Raw genomic sequence first — 21,399 nt, forward strand, 5'->3', positions numbered from 1 at the left:
TAACGTCAGTGCTGTGCCAAGTAAAAACAGGGCCAGTATACCGATACTTCTAATCTATAAATCATCATTAATTTTCAAATTCAAACACATTTTAATGACCCCTGTGATTTTTTTAAATTTACAATAATTAGTTAACACAACAAAACACACCTTTCAGCTTTCCGTGCAGTTTGAAACTGGGTTTTGTGTAAATACGCATGTCGCTAAAGATTTGGGGTCACTTCTTCTTCTGCTGTTTAAATGTGCTATAAGCTATAAATAAAATAGGCACTGCAGTCAACACAAAAGGTTAATGGTGCATGTTTGAGGTATAGTTTTTCTTTTCCAAAAAAGAAAATTTAACACAAAACCAGCTTTGGTATGATCGATATTTGTATCCATCCGCCGACTTTTACTTCGCATGAGTTGTGTCTGTTCTTCGGCCGAGAAATAAAACTGCAGAGCTTTCTTTAAAAGTAAAAGCATTGTTCTGAGCTACACATACACTAAAAACTTACTTTATTCATATGTATATATATATATTTAGAATATTAAATATTAAATGAAGTACAAGCAGAAGTGACGATGTAGGATGAAGTGAAACTAATGGAGGTCATAAAACTTCTCAGTCGTGTGTGGAGGAGGAGGGGTGGGGTGTTTTTAAACTGCAGTACTTTCTGTACACTCACTCCTCACTCAGGCCAGCTCGTTTGTATCTTGTATGCAGACACAATAGTGAATTGTTACTCGGTTCCATCCTTGCATACAGTTACTCACTCTCAGGGTCAGACCTCCCTCCCTGCCCCCTCTGCTGGGCGAGTGGTTTAAAGTTTCTGTCGCTGCATTCTGATTGGTCCGTGAAGTTTTCCTGAGGGGGGATAAGTTCAGAGCTCCGCACCTCCACGCTCACATCGGCCCCGGAGAGTGCAGAAGCTGTATTCTCTTATCATACGCATCAGGATAAGAGGGTACAAAGTTATGGAGGTTATCAGAGGTAGATTATTATTTGTTTTATAGACTTTTTTTTTTACTCACTGAGATTTAGGACATCGGCAGTTTGGAATAATCCTTTTTTCCCCCTCCACCTTACTTTGCATCATCCATCCAACATGCCCGGCTTTGGGGTTTGGATTTACGCAGTGTGGATTTTACTTTTTTGCCTTTTCCACGTGAGCCTTTCAAACTATTCCGAAGACCAATGCAGCTGGAGAGGCAGGCAAGTATTTCACATTTGATCTGTGGTGTGTGTGAGTGTGTGTTCACTGGGCATGATGGAAAAGAGGATTTAAAAATGACCGCTCAGAGACGCTTACAGGTGCCTCCTGTTCGTGTGGTCGGTGTTTGAGTGAATGCGACAAGTCGAGACTTGTCACTGCGGTGCAGTTTAAATGTTTGCGGGGCTCTGCTGCGATTGCGCCTCTGGGGTGTCTGCGGGAGGCACGCAGGGTCAGACGGGCAGGAGACTGAAAGATTAAATCACATGCATGGAGAAAATATACACATGTGCAGCTGTTGGAGGCTGCTCTTTACTACAGACATGTTTTCAGTATTCAATATATATATATATAATTTTTTTACATATATTTATAAATTCTAAACACTACAGTTGAGTGTAGATGCCACTCAGGGTCATCATCTCTGCAGATCTGCCAGTAGGCAGCGCCTTGTCTGAAACTAAAGTTGACTTTTAATGACATTTATTCACCAGACATCAAACTTTTATTGCTGATGTGCAGTGATCACATTTAATCCCCTCTCCCTCCATCCTGCAGCTGTGTGCAGATGTTTCAGGAAAGTTTGGCCTGAACAAACTTCATAAAAAAACTTTATTTAACCTTGTCTCCTCTCCCTTTTCCTCCTGCTCACAGCGGTTTGTCCCAGCAGCAGGGCAGCGTGGAGCAGATCTCTCTCCACTGCTCCGAGGGCACACTGGACTGGCTTTATCCCAAAGGAGCCCTGCGCCTCACCCTGTCTCCGCGCCTGCCCTCCATGGTGGTGGGCCCCAGCGGCAGCAGCTCTGGGCTCATCACTGCCTGCGTCAAGCCCTCTGAGGAGTTCCACGGAGCCCAGCTCTACCTGGAGAGAGATGGGGTCCTCGAGCTCCTGGTAGGAGACCGCCTGGAATCCTCCCCCCCGCCGAGGGTGCGCTGCTTCAGCCGCCTGCCTGGGGAGAGGGTGGCCCTCTTCCTGCAGGCTACACCGCATCAGGACATCAGCAGGAGGATCGCCTCATTTCGCTACGAGCTGAGAGGGGACTGGACAGCTCGCCTGTCCCTGGACTCCCACCCTATTAGCACTGAAGGTGAGTAGGTGAGAGCAGGTTGCACGAGGTCTGCCGTGTTGGTGCTGAAGAGGGTCTTGCTTAAGCTTGAACCTTTCTTCATATTATTTGTGTTTATGAATCAACATTTCCTCCATGAGTGGCTGCGTAACACCTTAAAGTTCACAGGTTTGTCCAAAATAGTACTTTAGCTGCATGCAGTTCTTAAATCTGTAAAAGGTCTTTTGTTTCCTTTCTGTAAAATTGGCAGATGCGAGTTTGTGATTCACCACTGACGATATTATTACCCCATAAAATCCTCTTTGAGGATGATTCATAACTGGGAACAGGCCTCTGCGGTCTGCATGGACTTTCCACGGCCGTGCAGAGAGAAGGAAGTGGCCAAACTTTTCCCCCAAAGGGTTTGAAGTAGGAGAAGGGGAGCGGTGAAGTGGGGAGGAGGGGTACAAAAGCCCAGTATGTGGGGCTTTCTCCAGAGTCCAGAGCCCTTTGAATGGCTGGCGCATGAGTATTCTGGGATTACTGCCGTTGTCTAGGCAACAGGGAGGCCTCTGCCCAGCTGAGATGCTCCCCTCTTTTGTTGAGTTGCCTCTTGTCTGTAGGAGTTTACCCCCCCCCCCCCCCCCCTCCACACACACACTCACACGGGCACACACTGATTAGGTTTGGAAGTGGGGGGTGCTGTGGACTGGAGAGGAAGGAATCTCATTTATCAAGAGGTTTTCCAAAGAACCACAAGGAGAACTTTTAAAAAAATGCCAGAACTTTTTTTTTTTCCACAGTTGAATCAGTGCAAACAGTTTTGGTCTGAAGCTTTTCTGGGCCTGATCAGTAAATCCCGCTATGAATCTTAGTGTCTTAGTAAGGCGCCAAACTATTTTTTAAAGTATTTTTTAGTTCTCAATAAAAGCTGTCAAGCCTCCACAGAAAAGTACAGGATTTTCTAAGAAGTTGGATCGGGCTTCTTTGAAGTCCTCCCCCCTCTCCCTGGCCTCTGTCTAGGCTTTGATGAGATGTGACTGCAGACACCCTGAAAGGCTTTACGGGGGGAAGTTTCATTTGGCCTGGGGTAGGAGAGCCTCACACCTTACAGCTCCTCTGGACCTCCGCTGCCAACTGGAAAAGTAGCAGCTGTTTGTTACAGGTTTTTCTCCCCTTTGTTGCTGGGGGTTTTTTTTGGGTTTTTTTTTTGCACAGTTAATGGTTTGGATCACATTCCTCTGCATGTGATCTGCAAATGCACTGCCTGATTTCAAGCACATTAGCCTACAGGTTTCTTTCAGGAGTTGAGAGTCTTGTCTAAGGTCACCAAATGACTCCAGCTTTCTTTTCTTTATTTTGTCCCTCCAGACGCCTGCAGACCCTGCAACAACACTGAGATTCTGATGGCTGTTTGCACCAGTGATTTTGGTAAGTCACTACATATACATCAAACCAGACCTCTGCATCTTAATGACGTGAGATTGGCTCAAAGACGTTGCCTCCAAATGTTCCCTTAAAAAAAGGAAAGGTTAAAGGTGAAATAGCAAATCCCCCCCCCCCCCCCCCCCCCCCCCACCCACAGGCACCATAGTGGACTAACCCCAGCATCACCCCCCTAGAGAAGGAGTAGTGGACTAATCTGCAGGCCTCTGATTGAGCTGTAAAGGGATGAGGAGAAGTAGAGCTGACTGAACAAAAGTTCATTGATTAGTACGCAGGTCAGGGACTTCTTAAGGATTTTTATCTGTTGGTAGCTCGCAGACTCTGAACCAAGGCTTAAAACATGCATTGGATAATTATTCTGGAAATGAGCTTTAATGTTAACCTGAATATCCTCCTAATTTGCAGTGGTGCGAGGCAACATCAAGTCAGTGGAGGAGGACGAGAACTTAAGAGCGGCCGTGATCAAGGTCAGCGCCACCCGCGTGTTTCGCCAGAAGTACACACTGTTCACCAGGAACAGCCGCCTGAGCAGCCGGGGCGAGATCAGGACTCTGCTCCAGTGTGGCGTCAAACCCGGACCCGGGAGCTTCCTTTTCACCGGCCGAGTCCACTTCGGCGAGGCCTGGCTGGGCTGCGCTCCGCGCTACAAGGACTTCCAGAGGGCTTACACCATAGCCAAAGCAGCCCAGCAGATACCATGCGAGCTGCCCGTAGACTGAGACAAAAACTCAGCTCGTCTGCTACGCAAAATTGGAAGCTGTGCTGAGCGCCAGGCCAAACTCAGCCCTGTTCCACGTTCGGGAAGAAGCCGAGACGGGCGACTGTCGGCTCGCGTAGCCTTCCCAAAGGCCTGAGGAGTGAAATGGACTTTTCAGACACCATTTCAGTGCAATACGCGGTCACTTGTTGCAAAGAGCCCAGTGGTTTTCGTGACACTGAGGGGGGACACGGCTGAAACGAAGCTTAAGCAGTGATGCCATAAAGATGGTCAAAGTAAAATGATGTAATGATGAAAAAGCTTTCCATTAATTCAGGCCTACTGAGAGTCATCGCATTGAAACGTAGGGAAAAAAAGAAAAGCTCTATAAAAAGCTCAAGGCTATCAGCTGACATCCTGTGGAGCGTACGCCACACAGGTGTTGCTGCGGTCTATTCATAATGTCTTTTATCAGATAATAACAGGACAATGTGATACTTGTCTTCAGTGTTAGTTTTATGAAGGAGATTATATAAGTCCACGCTAAGAGAAACATTAAAAACAACTTGCACTGAATGAAAGGGAATGATCTAGAAAGTGTGATGCTGCAAGCACTGAAAACCAAATAAATGTTTAAAAAAAAAAGCAACTATATGTAGCATAGTGAAACAACTGAGAATTTAATATATGTTCAGATAAATGCGAGCACGTACAACAGTAACAAAGCTATGGCTACCCAAGCAGGTTTCACAGCTCGATATAGTGCTGAGAGCACCTTCCTATTGTAGCCTGTCTGAGATTCGTTTCTGCTTCCGTGAGGAGACGCAAACTTTATAAGTCATGTAAGATAAGACGTGTTTAATTTGCATGCAATATTTCTGCAAAACTACAGCTGACTGGACTGCCTTTGATTTTGAAGAGTATTTAAACGTAAAGAGCAAAGCTGCTTGAGTCTTGCCAAAGCAGATGTAAATCTGACTGTTGTCCTATCGCGTTCTGCTTTCTGCTCTCACATACTGATGGAAAGTAAATGCTACTCGACTCTTTATAATCAGCAAACTTCATACACTGATGATAAAAGTAAAAAACCTCTCATTGGAAGGACATTACTCTGGTTGGACGAGGTTAGCTCAAGAAAACAATAAAATATGCATTTAATGTGTGAAATGAGTTCTGTAAAGAATGATCTGATGTGCACTATATCACCAAGGAGGAGGGGTTCGTACCAAATGACCATAATCTGCTGACACGGTATGCCTTTAATGCGTACACTGCCATTTTTGTGTGTAAATGTGAATATAATGTGATTGTAAATATGTTCATAAGAAAGTCTAGAAACAAAAGCATGAAAAAAGTATTGTCTCAGTATTGTGGATTATTTTTATGTTTGTCTGTGTTATTAAAATATTCTGTTAAAAAAACAGATTTCAGATGTGTGTGTTTGAGTGTTTTTCTTTAACTTTTTAAGGTTTTCTTACTCTACTGAGCTTTTCGTGCTCCCTAATCCTCTTAGAACCAAATCATTAAAACTGGTCAGCCTCCATTAGAGCATGTAAGGCTTCTTCCGTGGCTACCTTTTCTCAGAACATAAGTCACTCCAAGTGCTCATGAATCAGATTCCTGAAAGCGCAGAACAAATGGCGTGGCCGAAGAGAGCGAGAGGGCCTGAAAGGGTGGAGAGATTTAGGGACTGTTTGGGACCCTGAGGGTATTTGGACAGGGAAGGGAAGGGAAGGGAAGGTCGAAAAACAGCGAGAAGAATTCTGTTGTCTTCGGCCTCCCGTTTTTAGGACAGGAAGCAATAAATTGCCATTAAGGGAGTGGCACGGCAGGCCCGGCTGAGCTGAGGTGCCACACAGTCGCCTGCTTTATCCTGACCGCGTGTGCACGAGGAGACAGTTGAATCAATGTGTTTTCCACTCTGCTCAGAGGTCGAGTTGCTTGGAACATGGATAGATGAGGAATCACTGTGATCACTGCTGCATAAACACCTCCAGAAAACTCTCAGATTTACTGTGAGCTGTAAAGCCATGTGGAAAAGAGCAGCTGGGGGAATTAACCTGGTGCTTAAGTTTAATTGAAAAGAATGCTTCCCATGTCTGGCTGCACTCCCGTAGAAAGGCACAGGTTTGGCGCCACTGTCTCAGGAGCTGATGTGGGTGAACCTCCAGCCTCCCCGACCATTTACTGCCTCAGTGCCCCTTTATAACATCCTTTGGCTGGGTGGCCTCGAGCTGCCAGGCTCTTCACACACACACACACATAAAAATACTCAGCCCCCTCCCCTTCAGTCCATCTGAGCTTACTGCTGCAGAGCTGATAAGCCAAAACAAAGAGCACTCAAATTATATTCCCTACCTATACATCATGTGACATTTTGACAAAGCTCAATTTCCTGCATTGTTGTCACTTGTCTGTGACCCCAGGTTGAACCCCTTAAAAGGACACAGTTACACAACACAGTTACACTGCTCAGTTTAAATGCACACAAACAGAAAAAAAATCCCAATAAGACTTTGGGGATTGTCGTCAAATATCCTCTTTTGATGGCAGCGACTCCTTCAATGCTCAGCTTAGCAAAGCAGGAAGCACTCAAGAAAGGAGAATCCAAAGCAGTGGGAGAGTGTTCCAGGGTGCGGACTTTAGAGGGAAGTGGCCGGAGACAAAGCTCCAGAGATGAGAGTGCAGACGGGGGGAAAGGTGCGCCCAAACACGGCACAGCAGAACACCCCACCCACTGCTGAGGCTCAGCACAAGCTCTTCCTGTTATCCAGCTTTAAAAAAAAAATCTGAGGATGAATCAAACTTAATAATAAACCCGGAGGTAGTTTTGCAGTTTTCCTAATGTGAAATGATTCTGGGGATTTTTGACACAATCGCAACATAAGGCCTAAATATATGCAACAGCACTGCTTTCGGCGTTATAACGTAGTTTTTTCTTGTTTCTTTGTTTTGTTTTTGGCTATTTATTAGAGCTGAAACCAGCTTTGCTTCTCTCTCTGTGGTTGTGTAACTGCCAGATCATCAGCTGCGTTTCTTACACAAACTTTCGGTACGCTCGCTGCCAGATCTCTAAGTGCGGCTTCTCACACTAATCCTTCATCTGGATCCTTTTTCCCTCGCTGGAGCTGTCTTTTCACGGGTTCGTCATCTAATCTTTTCCATAACTTGGGTCCACAGCTGCTGGTTGTTGTGCTGTCGTAGATCTAAAACAGTGGTTGCGATGCTCTGACACACACTTGACAGCGATCTCAAACCTCAGTCTCTTTGTGCCAAACGGCGCTGAAGGCTCTTAAATGACCTCTGAAGCTCTTCGGCCTCTATCCCAAAGGCTGTTACATTTTTTATCTGGTGTATAAGCTGAGGTGATGAGTTACACTGTTGCACACGTTAGGTGGTCAAAGAAGTGATGAAGACACAGCCAGGGATTTCAATGTGCTTTATTTTCCCACAGATGCAAATGGTTGTTCCATAGTTCACGGTAACTGAACATTAGCTCGTACAAAACTTGGTCCATCCACCTCTTTGTTTGACTCGGTGGTTGTGATTCCTGCTGCCTCTCCATCAGCTCGGCACCAGCTGAGGATGAGTCCTTGTAGACTTCTATGACCACATTTTGGCTTCCCAGATTCCCAGCTGACAATTTCTTGTTCCCATAACACCCCGTAACAGCTGGAAGAGGTGATTTCCAAAAGGAAACTTCACTTCATGCCATGCTGATATACGCATGGAAAAACCTCTACAGCAACATGCAACAGTGTTTTTTAAATCACGATCTTTCTGCACTGAGCACTTTGGAAAAACTGGTAAGTCCACAGAGCGGAGCGACATTTGGGAGACAAAACGTAGAGTAGGCAGTTTGGGTGGGTTGAGAGGTCAAAGCAAAATAGAGAACAAGTGTATAGCAGTGCAAGAGCATGTTTTTCTGCCCATGTTATCCCTCTGAAGTGCTAAAGGGTGGAGAGCGAGTAGCACCCTTTGTTCCTCGAGAGGCTGCAGATGGCTTTAATCCCTTCCAAAATGTGCACTGAAAATCAATCAAGACAGGGTGGACATGGTGTATGAGGTTGGAGGCGGGCCCTGCCGCAAAGAAACACAAGTTGGGTCAAAGAAGCGTCTTTGGTGCTTTCCCGCCAAAAAAGAAAGTATTGTAAGAAAAGACAGAGGGAATGAATTGCAACCCCCTCCAGCGAAGGCTCGCTAGCACCGCGTCGAGCTGAACACAGCTGGGGCTGACATCGCCGGCAGGGGGTACAACCACAAAAACCTCCACACACTGACATCACACCTTAATAATGCCACTTAGGGTCACTCAGTGCTCAAGGAAGACGAGAAACATGGCAGATGGACTGATTAGGATTCATCCTCTGCTGCACTTGAACAAAATTCACATCTGAATTCAAATCACTATAGCGCCGGAGCTAATAACTGCAGTTCCTCAAATGGCCACTTGAGGCTTATTCTGAGACTGGTGTCCTATGGCACGAAGTCTATACAGGAAGACAGCCTTACAGTTTCAAACCCAGAGCGCGCCAAGCAGCAGATGACATCACAGTGTCCTTTTTTGAAATATTCTCACTATGATGCGATCATGCTTGAGGTGTGACTTGCATTTCTGCACAGTTGTTTCCTGGAATAACCTCACATAGCAGCAGAATTCGGTGTTAGGCGAGGACGACTGATGTCTTTGTCTCTCCTCCTCGTGCAGCTGACGTCAGCCTTCTTCATAACAAACTCCAGACAGAGGGTCGACCCACCAAAGACAAATACACCTGTTTTCAGCCAGGCCTTTAAACGCTCCCAATTAACCAACAGGATTATGGTTTTCTGACAAAAACCTCTCTGATTGTCAACACAAAAGGGAGAAACTTCCCCAGAAGATTAGCTGAATTCTTCTCTCACAAAGTGCCCACCCACTCTATCTTTCTCCCATCTAATCTTGCAGCGCAGCACTGCCTGCCTCTCCTTTTGCTCTTTATTTTGTTTTGGGCTTTTTTCGCCTGTTATCTTGCTCTGTGGAGTAGCTGTCTTGGGTTACCTCCTCAGAGACGTATTGCACTATACCTATTGTTCGAACTGTTTATTAAGGAAAGAGGTAGGCAGGAGCGAAACTGCAGTTTTGTTGTGTTACTAGTATCTCCTTGCAATGTTCTCTTGCCCAACACAGCTTCGAGGCAGGATTTGTCAGCAGATACATTTGGTGCACAGGGCTGTAAAACCTGTCTATTTTCACTGAGGAAAAACAAGTAGCTTGACACAGAAATTTAGTCGATATCAGTCAAAAAATAATGAAAAATTGTCGTTTTGTCTTGCTTCTCGAGGTTCTCTAGCTTTGGTGTAAGGTTTTGATTTCCAACCTCTGTCCTGCATGTCACAGAAAATAGCCAGCTTTTAACATAAGGGCATATTAATACATAATGTTACATCTTCTATGTTTTAGTATTTGGAAAGCTAAAAGTCAGAAGGTCGTCTCTTTAAGTTGAATGGTGTTTATAGTTGTTCAGAACAGCCTTCCTCGAGGGAAGGGTGAAGCCGGCCATCACGTGAGAGGCAGTAGACAAAATAATCCAAAAAATGAGAATAGTGGTGCACACCCTCAGACGCTTTCATGTTAGGGGTCGATTGTGTTCCACAAGCAGAAACAGCTGAGTATTGATTAAAATGAGGGAAAAAAATTAAATCAAAGCTTGACAGAGAAGTTCAAAGCCTCCTTACACTAATACCTTTGCACCATCAGCCAGACACGATGCAAGGTAGGTGTGAATGTAAACGTCATGCTTTAAAAACTAAACCTGCAGAAAGCACAGGTTCTTCAGCAGAAAGGCGTGTGTGTGTGTGTGCGTGTGTGGTGGGGGTTCATTATAAAACACTGAGTCTAGTACCAAGTGATCATTTTTTCATACGTACAATCCTTCACTAAAATCTAGTCTTACCATCTTATACTAGTCTTACTATGAGCACTTCTAGCATTTCGCTAGTTGAAAGCTAGCTGAAAAACCCATGATACTTTCTAACAATAGATTTTTAAAGAAGTTAATTACTGTGATATTTTAAAAAAGAAGCAGAGACCTCATTTATTTACTGTAATTAATCTAATGTACAAAAAAAATACTATTCAGCAAAACTAGAACAAATATTTCGATTTATTTAGATTGTTATTTAGTCAGACCACCTGTCAGTTAGTTGCTTTAAGAATGCTCCAACCACAGGTACCAACATCACAAACCCAGTCGGGAGGTCTGGTTATCAGTTTAGCTGAGGTGAGGCATCGCAGACAGACATCGCTTACAGCTGCCTGTATTGGCCTCCACCTGTATAATCATTAGCCTTAATACAGTCAGTCACCCATTATTTTGGTCACTCCACGGTCTCCAACCACTGTTTCTCTTATTGTAACAAAATGAAGACTAATTTGCAAATAAATGTATTTGAAATCTGATATTGAGACATAATCACTTCTCATACCTCTGCTGCTATAGCAATAATTCAATTCAGTTTTAACTATTTTATTTATTTGGCTCAAGGTGCTTTATACTGTATGGTAAAGACCCTACAATAATACAGAGAAAAGCCCAACATTGGGAAGACCCCCTATGAGCAAGCGCTTTAGGGGACAGTAGGAAGGAAAAACTCAATTTTAACAGGAAGAAACCTCCAGCAGAAACAAGGCTCAGAGAGACCAGTTGGGGGTGAGACACACTGTGGAGAAGAACCAGAGATGAGTAATAACTAACGATTAAATGCAGAGTGGTGTATAAACACATGCTGAGAAAAAACGGTTGAATGAAAAAGAAACATTCATCACTGTATCATGGGAAGCAGCCTAGACCTATTGCATTGTCTAGCTCCCGAGTCCAAACTGGAGCTTCAGTGTATTCCTTTCAACAATATCACCAGCAGCCAAACATCCTTAAACTCAGAGACGTAACACAGAAACTTGTTGTGACTAAAAATTGCTCCTGGAATTCAGTGAAACCCAAACATTTGAAAGCGTGAAAGTCTTGAAGTACCAACGCCTGCTTTTAACATTCATAAAATCACAATTTTAACTCTTGGAATGTGGTTAAAGCGATGCTAAGTGGCTGCCGAGAACACTTCTCGCGCTGGACGGAGTGAAAAGGGTGGGGAGGGGGAAAAAAAGTGTAACTTGTGAAAGCATTTATGCATCAGATGTGCTGACAGTCGGGCGGTGTGTTTATATTCCAACAGAGTGCACTGGCACACTGTGCATCAGCTCAGCCGCTGCAGCTTGTCTGATGTGTCAGATGCTCCCTGAGTTTCCCTGCTCATTCCAGGGGAACATGTGCGCTGGAATTCTCCCCCAATTAAGACAGGGATTAGCTGGGTCTACTGTGGGAACCTGCTGAGTGTGGGAACGCAGAGGGTCTGCCCTTCTCTCCTTCCCTCACCGACACTCAGCCTCATTCTCACTCACTCCTGTTCATTGAGCCGCCTCCCTCCCGTCTTTCTCACCAGTACTGTAACCGTTCCTCCTCTCCAGTCTTCCACACTCACTCTATCATCATTTAGCACGGCTGTTTGAAGCACACCCAGCTTAAGCTCAATTTATGAAATCTTGCTTTCCCTCTCATCTTTATAGTTATGCAACCAGGACCCGTTTACAATTTTTTTTAACCCCCTTTTCTTGCAGCCACCCAGACTCTCCAAAGCCTTCAGTCCTAATTCTTCAAGGTTTCTAAAGTGCACGGCTCGTCTCTTCTGTGCACCCCTCTCCTGCCCCCTTCCCTCCTCCCTCTTAATGCCTCTCCAGCCTTCATACTGAAAGCTTGTCTGGAGGGAAGCTGAGGACTCTTGCATGAATAGTCTCAGACTGTCAGACTGAAAGAGGGGGTGAAAAGACAGCTCATCAGAAACGACAGGTGTCTCAGAGAACGGTTACAGTTGATGTTGGTAGGTCTGCAGTTGTTGTATCGTACACTGCACGAGCGATTTATGGGAAGCTCGTAAAACAATAAAGTTCCATTAGAACTAAACATCCATGAGAACAGCGAGTCGTCCCCCCCCCCCATCGTCATTTCTTTCTCATGATCTCGCGATGCTCTCACTATCACACCAGATTTTTCTCCCACATTCCTCGCACTCATTGTCACTTTTTCTTCCTCATTCCCACTCTTCCTCAACTTTCCTTGCGTTCCCAGAAATCCATTCCCCGTACACCCCTCGACCACACAAGGCTTGTCCGTTCCAATTACGGCAGGGCCGTGCAGCACCCCCACCACCACCACCAACCCCCTCCACCCCAGGCTCACACACAGCCCACTCTCATTAAGCTTGTATCAATTAGGCATTAACCTCCTAAAACAAAGGGGCTCTTGACGAGCGGCCCATCGCGAGCCATGTGAGGTACTTCCTCCGCATCGCTACACCCCACTTCCCATCCTCAGAACGACACATTCGTGCAACCTTTTCACCACTTTCCCACCACCAAAACAAATGCGCGCCCAAAGTATCATCGACAAAACAGAAGAGTGTAGGGAACGTAAATAAGCATCATATGTTTCCATGTAGTTGCTAATGTTGATTAGGTCATGGTCCTGCATTGCAATGATTCCATGTAAAGCTCAGTGATAATGGTCCATGCGCTCCTATAGTTGCTGCGTGAATGTGACGCAACCTTCTGTCGACAATATAAATGATATTGTTGCGTGGGTAACTTTAAACAGAACTTTTTTAAATGATTGAAACACAGCATTTTCTTCATTCACAATTCACCAAGAAACCCAGACACAGAAACAAAATAAATATGTCATGAACATAAAAAAGATAAAAATTTGAAATGATAAATTATTGTGTATATGATTGTGTGTGCCTAAAAAGACAGAAAAGGGGAGATAAAGTGTTAAATGAGCTCGGATGTGTTAATCACAGTTTTAATTTGGTATCAGTAAAGTAGAAATATTAAAGAATGTATCATAATTTAACTGAAATAAATTTCGTCTTTGTGGCGTTTAAACTGTTCACCCTTGATCAGAAATAACAGAGTTCGTTCAGTTTGGATTTTGATGCTGAAATCTAAAATGCTGCAGTCTAACCCATTACACCCATCAACCTTGGTCATGCAGGCCTAGAGACCAGTCAGTGACCTCTAGTTGCTAGGGAAAAATGTGCATTTCCCAAACCATTGGCAAGTGTTTGCTGGCAGATGCTAGCAGTCCATCCATCCACTTCTACTTATCCAGTTCAGGGTTGTGAGGGGGCTGGAGCCTATCCCAGCTACCATGAGGCAAGAGGCAGGGCACACGCTGGACAAGTCACCTAACCCCTACACCTTACACCAAACACTTAACCTACTAACCCCACTAACTGCATGTCATTGGACTGTGAGAGGAAGAGAGAACATGCAAACTCCACCCACAGAGAAAGGCCCCGACCAGAGGGTGGATTCAAACCCAAGACCTTCTTGCTGTGAGGCAAAAGTGCCATCTTCCAGTCTGCTAGCAAACAAAGCACCATATAACTCTCTACCAGTTTCACCTTGTGAAACCTTCAGGAACTTTTCACCAACCACTTGTACATTTTTCCTTAGCAACCTGTTGTTTCCAGGGGGTCACAGACTGGTCTCTAGCACAGTGTGACAGAGGCCTTAGCAATCAATTTCACAGCGACTGGCATCAACTTCCATCAGTCACTTGCCAGCCAGTCGAGGAATACATTTTTTCCCTCGCGACCGGTGGTTGCCAGATGGTCACTGACTGCTTTCGTGGGCGACTGGGGCCTTTCATAGCCTCTGCAGGCAGCAGCCTTGGACTGGCACCCACGTCTAAAAAGGAACCCAAAGTACAATTGCCTTCAAACAACATTGTTTCCAATGGCCACCAGGGGGTGACTCCTCGGGTTGCACGCTCGTACACATTTGTGTTATATCAATAAGAAAATGACTCTGTTGCTCACTTCTTTTTAAGGGTCTGAAAATTGCTATAAATAGAAGTTTTTATAATCCTTCTAAGAGAAATATCACTATAACTGAAAAGACAAAAGGCCCATCACACTGATGGTGGATTCATTTGAATGATTGCTTCTCCCCATGAGCTCATATTAACCTCACAAAGAGCTTTCTCATCAACTGAGCACCGGATTCACATAAACTCATTTGTGTTTAGTTTACAGTTTGTCTAACTGCTCGTATTTTTGGAGGTTTTGCAGGAAGCAGGCACTTTGCCTCCACTTCAACTGGAAAAAAGTCATTAACATTTTTTTCTGTATTTTACTGTCAGCCATTAACGGGATTTCTGTGTGGTTTAATGCAGCTGTTACATTAAAATAACTACCAACCAATCCTTCTTGTGACACTCATTTATACTATTTAATCAAAGCCTTTGCCATATTTTACTTGTTAGTTCCCATGAATGAAATTTTCCATTTAGATGTCTACAATCTAAATCTAATCTAATAACGGTTATGGCCAGATTTTACTTCATAATAGCGGTCACATATGTGGCAGCAGATAAATGGCAGCTCACATACTATGGAGTCAAAATTTCCCATCTTAAGGGGGGGGTCCTGGCACATTGCCTCGGGGACCAGCTGTGGTGCAGCAGAGCACTCTGCACTTGCTATGTTACAATCTCCACTGCGTGCTCTTTATTTATTTACTAAGAGCAAATTAATTTTGTGCAAGTTTGCGGAGGTATCCGCGCTTACGCATTACGACCGGTGGCCAAGCGGCAAACCTGGATTTGATTTTCCCACAGACGGCTCTCCCACAGATAGAGAGGAGTGGTCTCCAGCGCCCAGCGTTTTGGCACAGTGACTATGTTGGCACAGACCCAAAGCTGAACACCCCCTACCCCTTTTCCCAGGGCCCTGGGAGTGTAATACATTACTAACAAAATCCCACTTCCCATTCCTCTCAAACTTTCACACCCCTGCCCCCCCTCTTTCTCTCCCATGGCTGGCATGCCCCCAGAAATGGGAATTGGGGTGACATGCGTATGACTCCTTCAATCTCTTCTTTTCTCATCATTTCCTCTACAGTACGGTAGCATGAACATTAAAAAAAATTTTTTTTCAACGTAAAGTTTGACATTGGTTTTTTTTCTTATTTCAAAAAAACGCTAAAGAGACTTTTATAATTTTAAAGTTCTGCCTGTGAACTGTGGCAGGACACCCAGCCACCAATCTCACAAGAAAAGAAAAGCAGACCCTTTCACTGTTAAAGGGATTTAAAGGGAATAGCTGCCCATTCACACCATCACTGAGGTTATAAATATGAACCCTCATTCTGGAAAAAGCCTGGCTTGTCTGCCTGACAGTTCTCAACGCTGTATTGAGGGGAAAGCATTCACAGGCGTGCATGTGTCTGGGTAACATGTAATGACATTATTCTCACCACGGTGACCCCTCATTGTCACAACGCTTTCTTCTCCCGAGCTCGTGAAATTGACATAAGCTCTACAAACATTCCAGGCATTTTTTTCTCAAGGCCAGATTCTTTGAGAGGACGGGCGCTTTCATAGCGGGGACCATCAGTGCTCGCAGCACCACCTACTGATGGGACAGGTTTAAATGCTTAAAATGAGCTATTTAAATACACTTATACTGAGTATATTGAGATCTGAGAAAAAAAAGAGAATTTTACAAATTCATAATGTTATATATTTAATTTTATTTTGATGTTTTAATTTTATTACTTGTTTCCTTAGCATTGAGCTGATTTGGCGCTTTGGGAACGCCCCGCCTCCTCTACTGTCCCGTGTAATCCGCGCAGATGTGCGATCTCTTGTTCATACCTGCAATCAGTAGTCAAGACCAATGTAGCATGCGTCTGAGAGCCGACGTTTTATAACCTACACATCAAGCTACTTCCTGACCTGCTCAGGTGCTTTTCAATATAGTCCTGCAACTCCAGCACCTGAGCCTCTGCAACTGTTACTCTGGTCATGAGAAGGGCACGCTCCTTCTCAAAGGACACCTGTTTGAAGGAATGAAATCTTCAAATAACCTTTTATTAGCATTTTGTTTCATATTAAGTATGTAATCAGACAGTATAAAAAGCTGAAAATAGTGATTTGTTTACCGGTGTGGAGTCAGTGGGCTCCTTCAGCTCTTTTCTTATGTCACCACAGGATTCTTCGAATCGCTGCTCCGGTTTGTCCAGCCTGGTAAAGTCACATTTTTCAAACATTTATTTGACAAAATGCACAACTGACCACATTTGTTATCTGATAAAAATAAGAGCAAGAAAAAAAAACAGTGACACTCACTGCTGACGGTTTATATTTTGCATGGGTATTTTGAACGTAGCCACCTAAAACGGAAAAGTCAGGCTTAAGATCAGGAATGATCCTCTCTGTATGAAAATATATCCCTCACACCATTATACCACCACTACCAGTCTGAACAGCTGATACAAGGCAGAATGGATCCATGCTTTCACCTTGTTTTTATGCAAGGTTCAGAGACAGGCTCAAGACTTCTCAAACCAGGAAATGTTTTTCTGTTGTCCAGTTTTCGGGGATCTTATGTGAATTGCAGCCCCAGTTTCCTGTTCTTTGCTCACCGTGGTCTTCTGCTGGTGCAGCCCATCATTTTTAAGTTTATCCTGAGTTTAAACTTCTTGTCTTGACTATGACTCTATACTTAAATGCATTAAATTGCTGCCCTATGATTGGCTAATTGATTTTTGTGTTAACAAGTAGTTGAACAATAATAAAGGTGTCAGTAAGTGTAATCTTTCCTTAAACTGGAAACAAGTCTAAACTTCTCATTTTAGAGAAGTCAGTGAGTATTTCTCTGATTTACACTCATGTTCTCAAATAGTTATTTTTTCTGAAAGCGTATTTAAGTAAAATCGGCTCTGCATGGCACCAAGTCAGAAAAAAAACTGATTCAGAGCAGCGACTTTTATATATGAGTGCTGTTACATGATCCGAATCCACCTCTGCAGCAGTGAAACAGCAGTACAAACTTTAAAGTCAATATTTTCAGTATCACCACTCCCAACAAAAGAAAGTCTCTTAATACGGGAAGTATGGAAACACAGACGACTCCCTACAGACCGAAAATAAGCACTCACGAGACAAAACAAAAGCAAATCATTCCACTTCAAAGCAGACTTTTGCTTTGTGCTACCTGCTCCCAGGCCGCCTGCAGCTGACCTTCCAGCCTTGCTTTGTCCTGGTGCAGTTGTTGGAGCTCCTTCTCCATTGCATCTTTCAGTTCAGTTGGCTCCAAGTTGAAGTGGGCTTCTGGAGGTCCGGGATCAAGACCATTCTCTGGTTTGGCCAAGATCTGCTCCCTCTGAAGCCTAAAGACCATCATGTAGGAACAAACCAGGTATTATTACACCGCTGATGGCAGTGCTTGAGTTCAGCCCCGCCCACAGACTTCAAACAAAGATCGGACATTGCCGGGTTAGAATAACTTTGCAACAAAATAATCCAAAGTAGTCGTGTTATATTATGCTCTATGTGCAAGATTTAGCATGTCCTACATGCTGTCTCTAATTATGGGAACGTTTTCATACACACTACAATAAATTTTAGTAAATGGATCAGACCATTGTTAAACTGCAGCTCATAAACAATCACGTCTAAACAAATAGGAATGAAACAAAGAAAGCATCACCTGTATGCAATCAGGAGGGCATGATGAGTTTGGGTGATCCTCTGTAGTCTCTTCTTATACGAGCGAGCAGCAGTGGCGAGCTGCTCCTCCCTCGCCCTGTAGGATAAATGAACATCCTGCAGCATGCTGTCGATGAATCCTCTCATCTTACTCGGCTCTGACGGCCTTTTACTTTCTTCAAGCCCATCGATGTAGTCCTGGATTACACAGAGCAGAGGTCTTATCAATACTGCCACGTCTTACTATCAAACCTGCTTTGTGTGTGCCGTTACTCACAGCTATGTCCTGTAAGTAGCACACGAGCCTTGTGCGATATTCCTCAATCAGCTCTTTCACCTGCAGCTGCAGCTTGGAGTTCTCCTCCTCTGCCTCCTTTAATTGTCTCTGAGAGCACATCAGGGCCTTCAAAGGAAACAGCACATACAGAACATCATTACCCCCCACCTATAAAGTTTAAAGTTTAAACAGAGCAAGGGATGGATATACAAAGTTATCACAGCATTACAAATCAGCATATAAACAGTGGTAATAACCAGGAATGCTCACCGCACTCTGCTCAGAGACTTTCTGCTGGCTAACGTGCATCGCTCTGTGGATCTGCTGGTGCTCTTTACCCATCGCCACCCTGGTGACCAAACACAGGCCACGACCACAAGAGAGCACAAATCCACAGAGAAGAAGCAAAGAGACCACATCACACATGCACAGAGCAAGTAAAGCCACAGCTTAGCAGAAAAAAATCAAAGAGGCAACCACAAAGCAGATGCATGTGGGGCAAACACTGGGACGCACTACATCCTGACTGGAAATGCAAAGATAATGATCTTTTATTTTCATTGAGCTTTTGCACAAGTAAATGACAAACACTCGCACACTTTCTCCTCCAGTTTCTTCTGCTGCTCCTTGTAGCTGCTCTTCATTTCCTCCAGCTTGTCTTTGATCTCATCTTGGTTTTCAAGCAGCTACGTGAGGAAGATGAATGAAAAAGCTGAGGGAGGCAGTCAGAGACTTATAAACTTTGACGGTTACTATTTTGAAACTTAAGGACTCACAGTTTTCTGCATGCTTTTTTGCTCCTTCTCCATCTCTGCTTGTTCCTCAGGCTGTCAATACAACATACAAGCATTTCAAATGAACAACATAACAAAACATGAGAATCTGTATTCTAATTCTAACAACTTAAAGTTGCTCCTTATGGTGGAGCTCGATATTTACTGCCTCACCTTGACTGTGTCATGTGACATGCGGGTGATCAAAGCCCGCACCCTGTCTAGCTCCCCATGAAGACCTTCGGTGCTGGTCTTCACACATTGATGCTGCTCCTCCAGCTGCCTGCGGAGGGCGTCCTGGGCCTGGGCCAGCACCAGCAGCTCTGCTGTGAGCGCTCCACTCTTGGCTAATTCTTTATCGTGGACCTCAGCCAGAATCTGGTAGTTCTTCTTTAGTGTGGCATATTCCTCAGTCAAGTCCTGGCCACTAGTCTCTTTCCCTTTCAGGCATGTCTCAGTGGACTGCAGTTCCCTGAGCAACCTGTCTCGCTCTATTTCCAGCTCTGTTATCACACCTTCTTGGTTAAGTACCTAACCAGAGTGAGAAGGAAAAAAAAGTGTAGAAAAGGTGATTCAGGATGATCCTGCCAGCAGTCTTGTTGTGGAAGGATTTGTAGAAAAACCCTCACCTTGGTTTTCAGCTCAAATGTCTCTTCTTCATACTGTTCTCTTATCTTATTAGCCTTAAGTTTCTCCTCTACAAGCTCCTTATAGATCTAAACAGACATTGGGAGAGAAAATAAAAAGGTTAGTTCTGTAGTATACACTCACAATTAAATTATGACTCATGTTTGTTTAACGCACCTTCAGTCTTTCCTCTTCACTCTGGACCAGCCTGCAGGACAGGTCTGTGTTGGAGCTGGCCAGGTGGCTCAGTCTGGTCTCCAGGTAGCCCACTTTGGTGAGGACACGCTCGTATTTGCCACGCCACTGCAACTATACACGCACACATTTTATACAGAGGGGGAAATAATTCTTTGATCCCCTGAAAAACAGCGCCAAAGTATCATGCCTCCACCTCTCTGTGCTCGACTGTGGGGACGGTGTCCTTTAAGTTATACTCAGCATTTCCCTCCCTCCAAACATGACGGGTCAATTTTGGTTTCATCTGACCACACAACTTTTCTGCCAAGACTTCTCTGAATCAAACAGATAAGTTTGCCTACACATGTGCATAGGGACCCTTACAAGATCCCACAAGCAGTTGTCACCTTCACACCAAGCTTCTTTGCTGATGGTCTTGTAGCTCATTCCAGCCTTGTGCAGGTGTAAAATCCTGTCCCTGACGTTCTTTGGAAAGGTTAGAATTCTGTGGACAGGTGTGCTCTATAAATATAACAGTTACGATCAGGAGTATCATTAATTGATCAATTGGTTGGTTGGCTGTGCACCACATGGGCACACAGCCAGTTGTGGCTGGGTTAAAGGAGATCAGGTATCTCACTCAATAACATGCAAATACATTTAGAACTTTATTTAATCAGTTATTTTTTTCTAGGTTGTTTTTTCTTCTTTGTCCATTAAAATGAACCCATTATAAAACTTCGAAACTGTTAATTTCTTTGGAAGAAAGCAAACATAAAAAGCACTAGTCTCAAGGCCTCCAGTTTTGCTGCTGTGTGATCATTTCACCCTTTTTGGTAAAGCTACCTTGCCAAAAGCGAGAATACTTAGTAAGAAGACAAATGGGAAAGGTCTTACTCACATTTTCTCCTGTCAGAGCTTGAACTCGTTCCTGAAGCTGATTTGAATTTTGGTCCTGGCCGTCCATCTTTTCTTCCCCTCCACTGTCAGCTGTTGCTTGTATCCACCAACAACCTCTCCATGACTCCACAACACAAACAAAACTCATGTGTGGAAACTCTTTCTTCAGATTTCACTTAATACCAATCGTGAATAAATGTGTATTATCACCACCACATGTCACAGTAAATGTATTCTGGTGCATATTTGACCGCTCTTAGCCTGCTAACCTGTTAGTATCTAAAGTTAGCTTGGTAAAACATGAAGTACGGGTAACAGTAACAGTTTTATAAGCGACTCCGCTGTTTCTATTTATCCTTTATACTGTATTAATTCAGTCCCTTATCAAAGAACTACGGTACAATTCTATGGACAACGGCGCCCTCTTGAGCACACAGTTGGAATAGCTGCTCTTCTATAATACTTCAACAATCTAGCTTAACAACCCAAGATAGTACCATACGCTCATTATATTACATCATAACTAATGACAGGGGGTTATGCTAACTCAGCCAAACATAACAATCTTATCTCTCATACACAAAAGGTGATCATGATAATTGAAAAAAATAGAAGCACAGTCGAGGTTTCTGCTACACCTTGATACTTAAAAAAGTCTGAAAAGGTTAGAACTCCAG

At 44.1% G+C, this 21,399-nt stretch overlaps 2 protein-coding genes across 2 annotated transcripts; one reads left to right on the forward strand and one right to left on the reverse strand.

Annotated features, from left to right (window-relative positions):
- The first annotated feature begins 877 nt into the window (after positions 1 to 877).
- On the forward strand, positions 878 to 5,812 carry metrn (meteorin, glial cell differentiation regulator). The gene is made up of 4 exons (XM_086303351.1): positions 878 to 1,195; positions 1,848 to 2,281; positions 3,611 to 3,670; positions 4,091 to 5,812. The coding sequence occupies exons 1-4, from the start codon at positions 1,089 to 1,091 to the stop codon at positions 4,402 to 4,404; spliced, it is 915 nt and encodes a 304-aa protein (XP_086159477.1). The 5' UTR covers positions 878 to 1,088; the 3' UTR covers positions 4,405 to 5,812.
- A 10,229-nt stretch (positions 5,813 to 16,041) lies between these two features.
- On the reverse strand, positions 16,042 to 20,939 carry ccdc78 (coiled-coil domain containing 78). Its single transcript, XM_086304758.1, has 14 exons — positions 20,724 to 20,939; positions 19,823 to 19,954; positions 19,648 to 19,734; positions 19,193 to 19,549; positions 19,022 to 19,072; positions 18,843 to 18,931; positions 18,516 to 18,594; positions 18,246 to 18,371; positions 17,970 to 18,166; positions 17,475 to 17,649; positions 16,607 to 16,650; positions 16,420 to 16,501; positions 16,214 to 16,314; positions 16,042 to 16,132 (listed from the first exon to the last, which is right to left on the reverse strand). The coding sequence occupies exons 1-14, from the start codon at positions 20,868 to 20,870 to the stop codon at positions 16,042 to 16,044; spliced, it is 1,758 nt and encodes a 585-aa protein (XP_086160884.1). The 5' UTR covers positions 20,871 to 20,939.
- Positions 20,940 to 21,399: the final 460 nt, after the last annotated feature.

Source organism: Aulonocara sp. 'chitande type north' Nkhata Bay, linkage group LG8 (genome assembly GCF_057382095.1).
Source record: "Aulonocara sp. 'chitande type north' Nkhata Bay isolate Kocher_YH1m ecotype deep benthic linkage group LG8, A_spYH_male_GT1.1, whole genome shotgun sequence".
NCBI classification, from domain to species: domain Eukaryota; kingdom Metazoa; phylum Chordata; class Actinopteri; order Cichliformes; family Cichlidae; genus Aulonocara; species Aulonocara sp. 'chitande type north' Nkhata Bay.

What these genes read in the sequence shown, in the direction of transcription:
- metrn (XM_086303351.1), top strand. Translation starts at nt 1,089, where the DNA reads ATGCCCGGCTTTGGGGTTTGGATTTACGCAGTGTGGATTTTACTTTTT. An exon ending in CAATGCAGCTGGAGAGGCAG is followed by an intron (nt 1,196 to 1,847) that starts GCAAGTATTTCA and finishes TCCTGCTCACAG; the next exon opens with CGGTTTGTCCCAGCAGCAGG. An exon ending in TGTTTGCACCAGTGATTTTG is followed by an intron (nt 3,671 to 4,090) that starts GTAAGTCACTAC and finishes CCTAATTTGCAG; the next exon opens with TGGTGCGAGGCAACATCAAG.
- ccdc78 (XM_086304758.1), bottom strand. Translation starts at nt 20,870, where the DNA reads ATGAGTTTTGTTTGTGTTGTGGAGTCATGGAGAGGTTGTTGGTGGATA. An exon ending in AAGTCTCTGAGCAGAGTGCG is followed by an intron (nt 18,372 to 18,515) that starts GTGAGCATTCCT and finishes TTTCCTTTGAAG; the next exon opens with GCCCTGATGTGCTCTCAGAG. An exon ending in TGCAGGCGGCCTGGGAGCAG is followed by an intron (nt 16,651 to 17,474) that starts GTAGCACAAAGC and finishes TTTCCGTTTTAG; the next exon opens with GTGGCTACGTTCAAAATACC.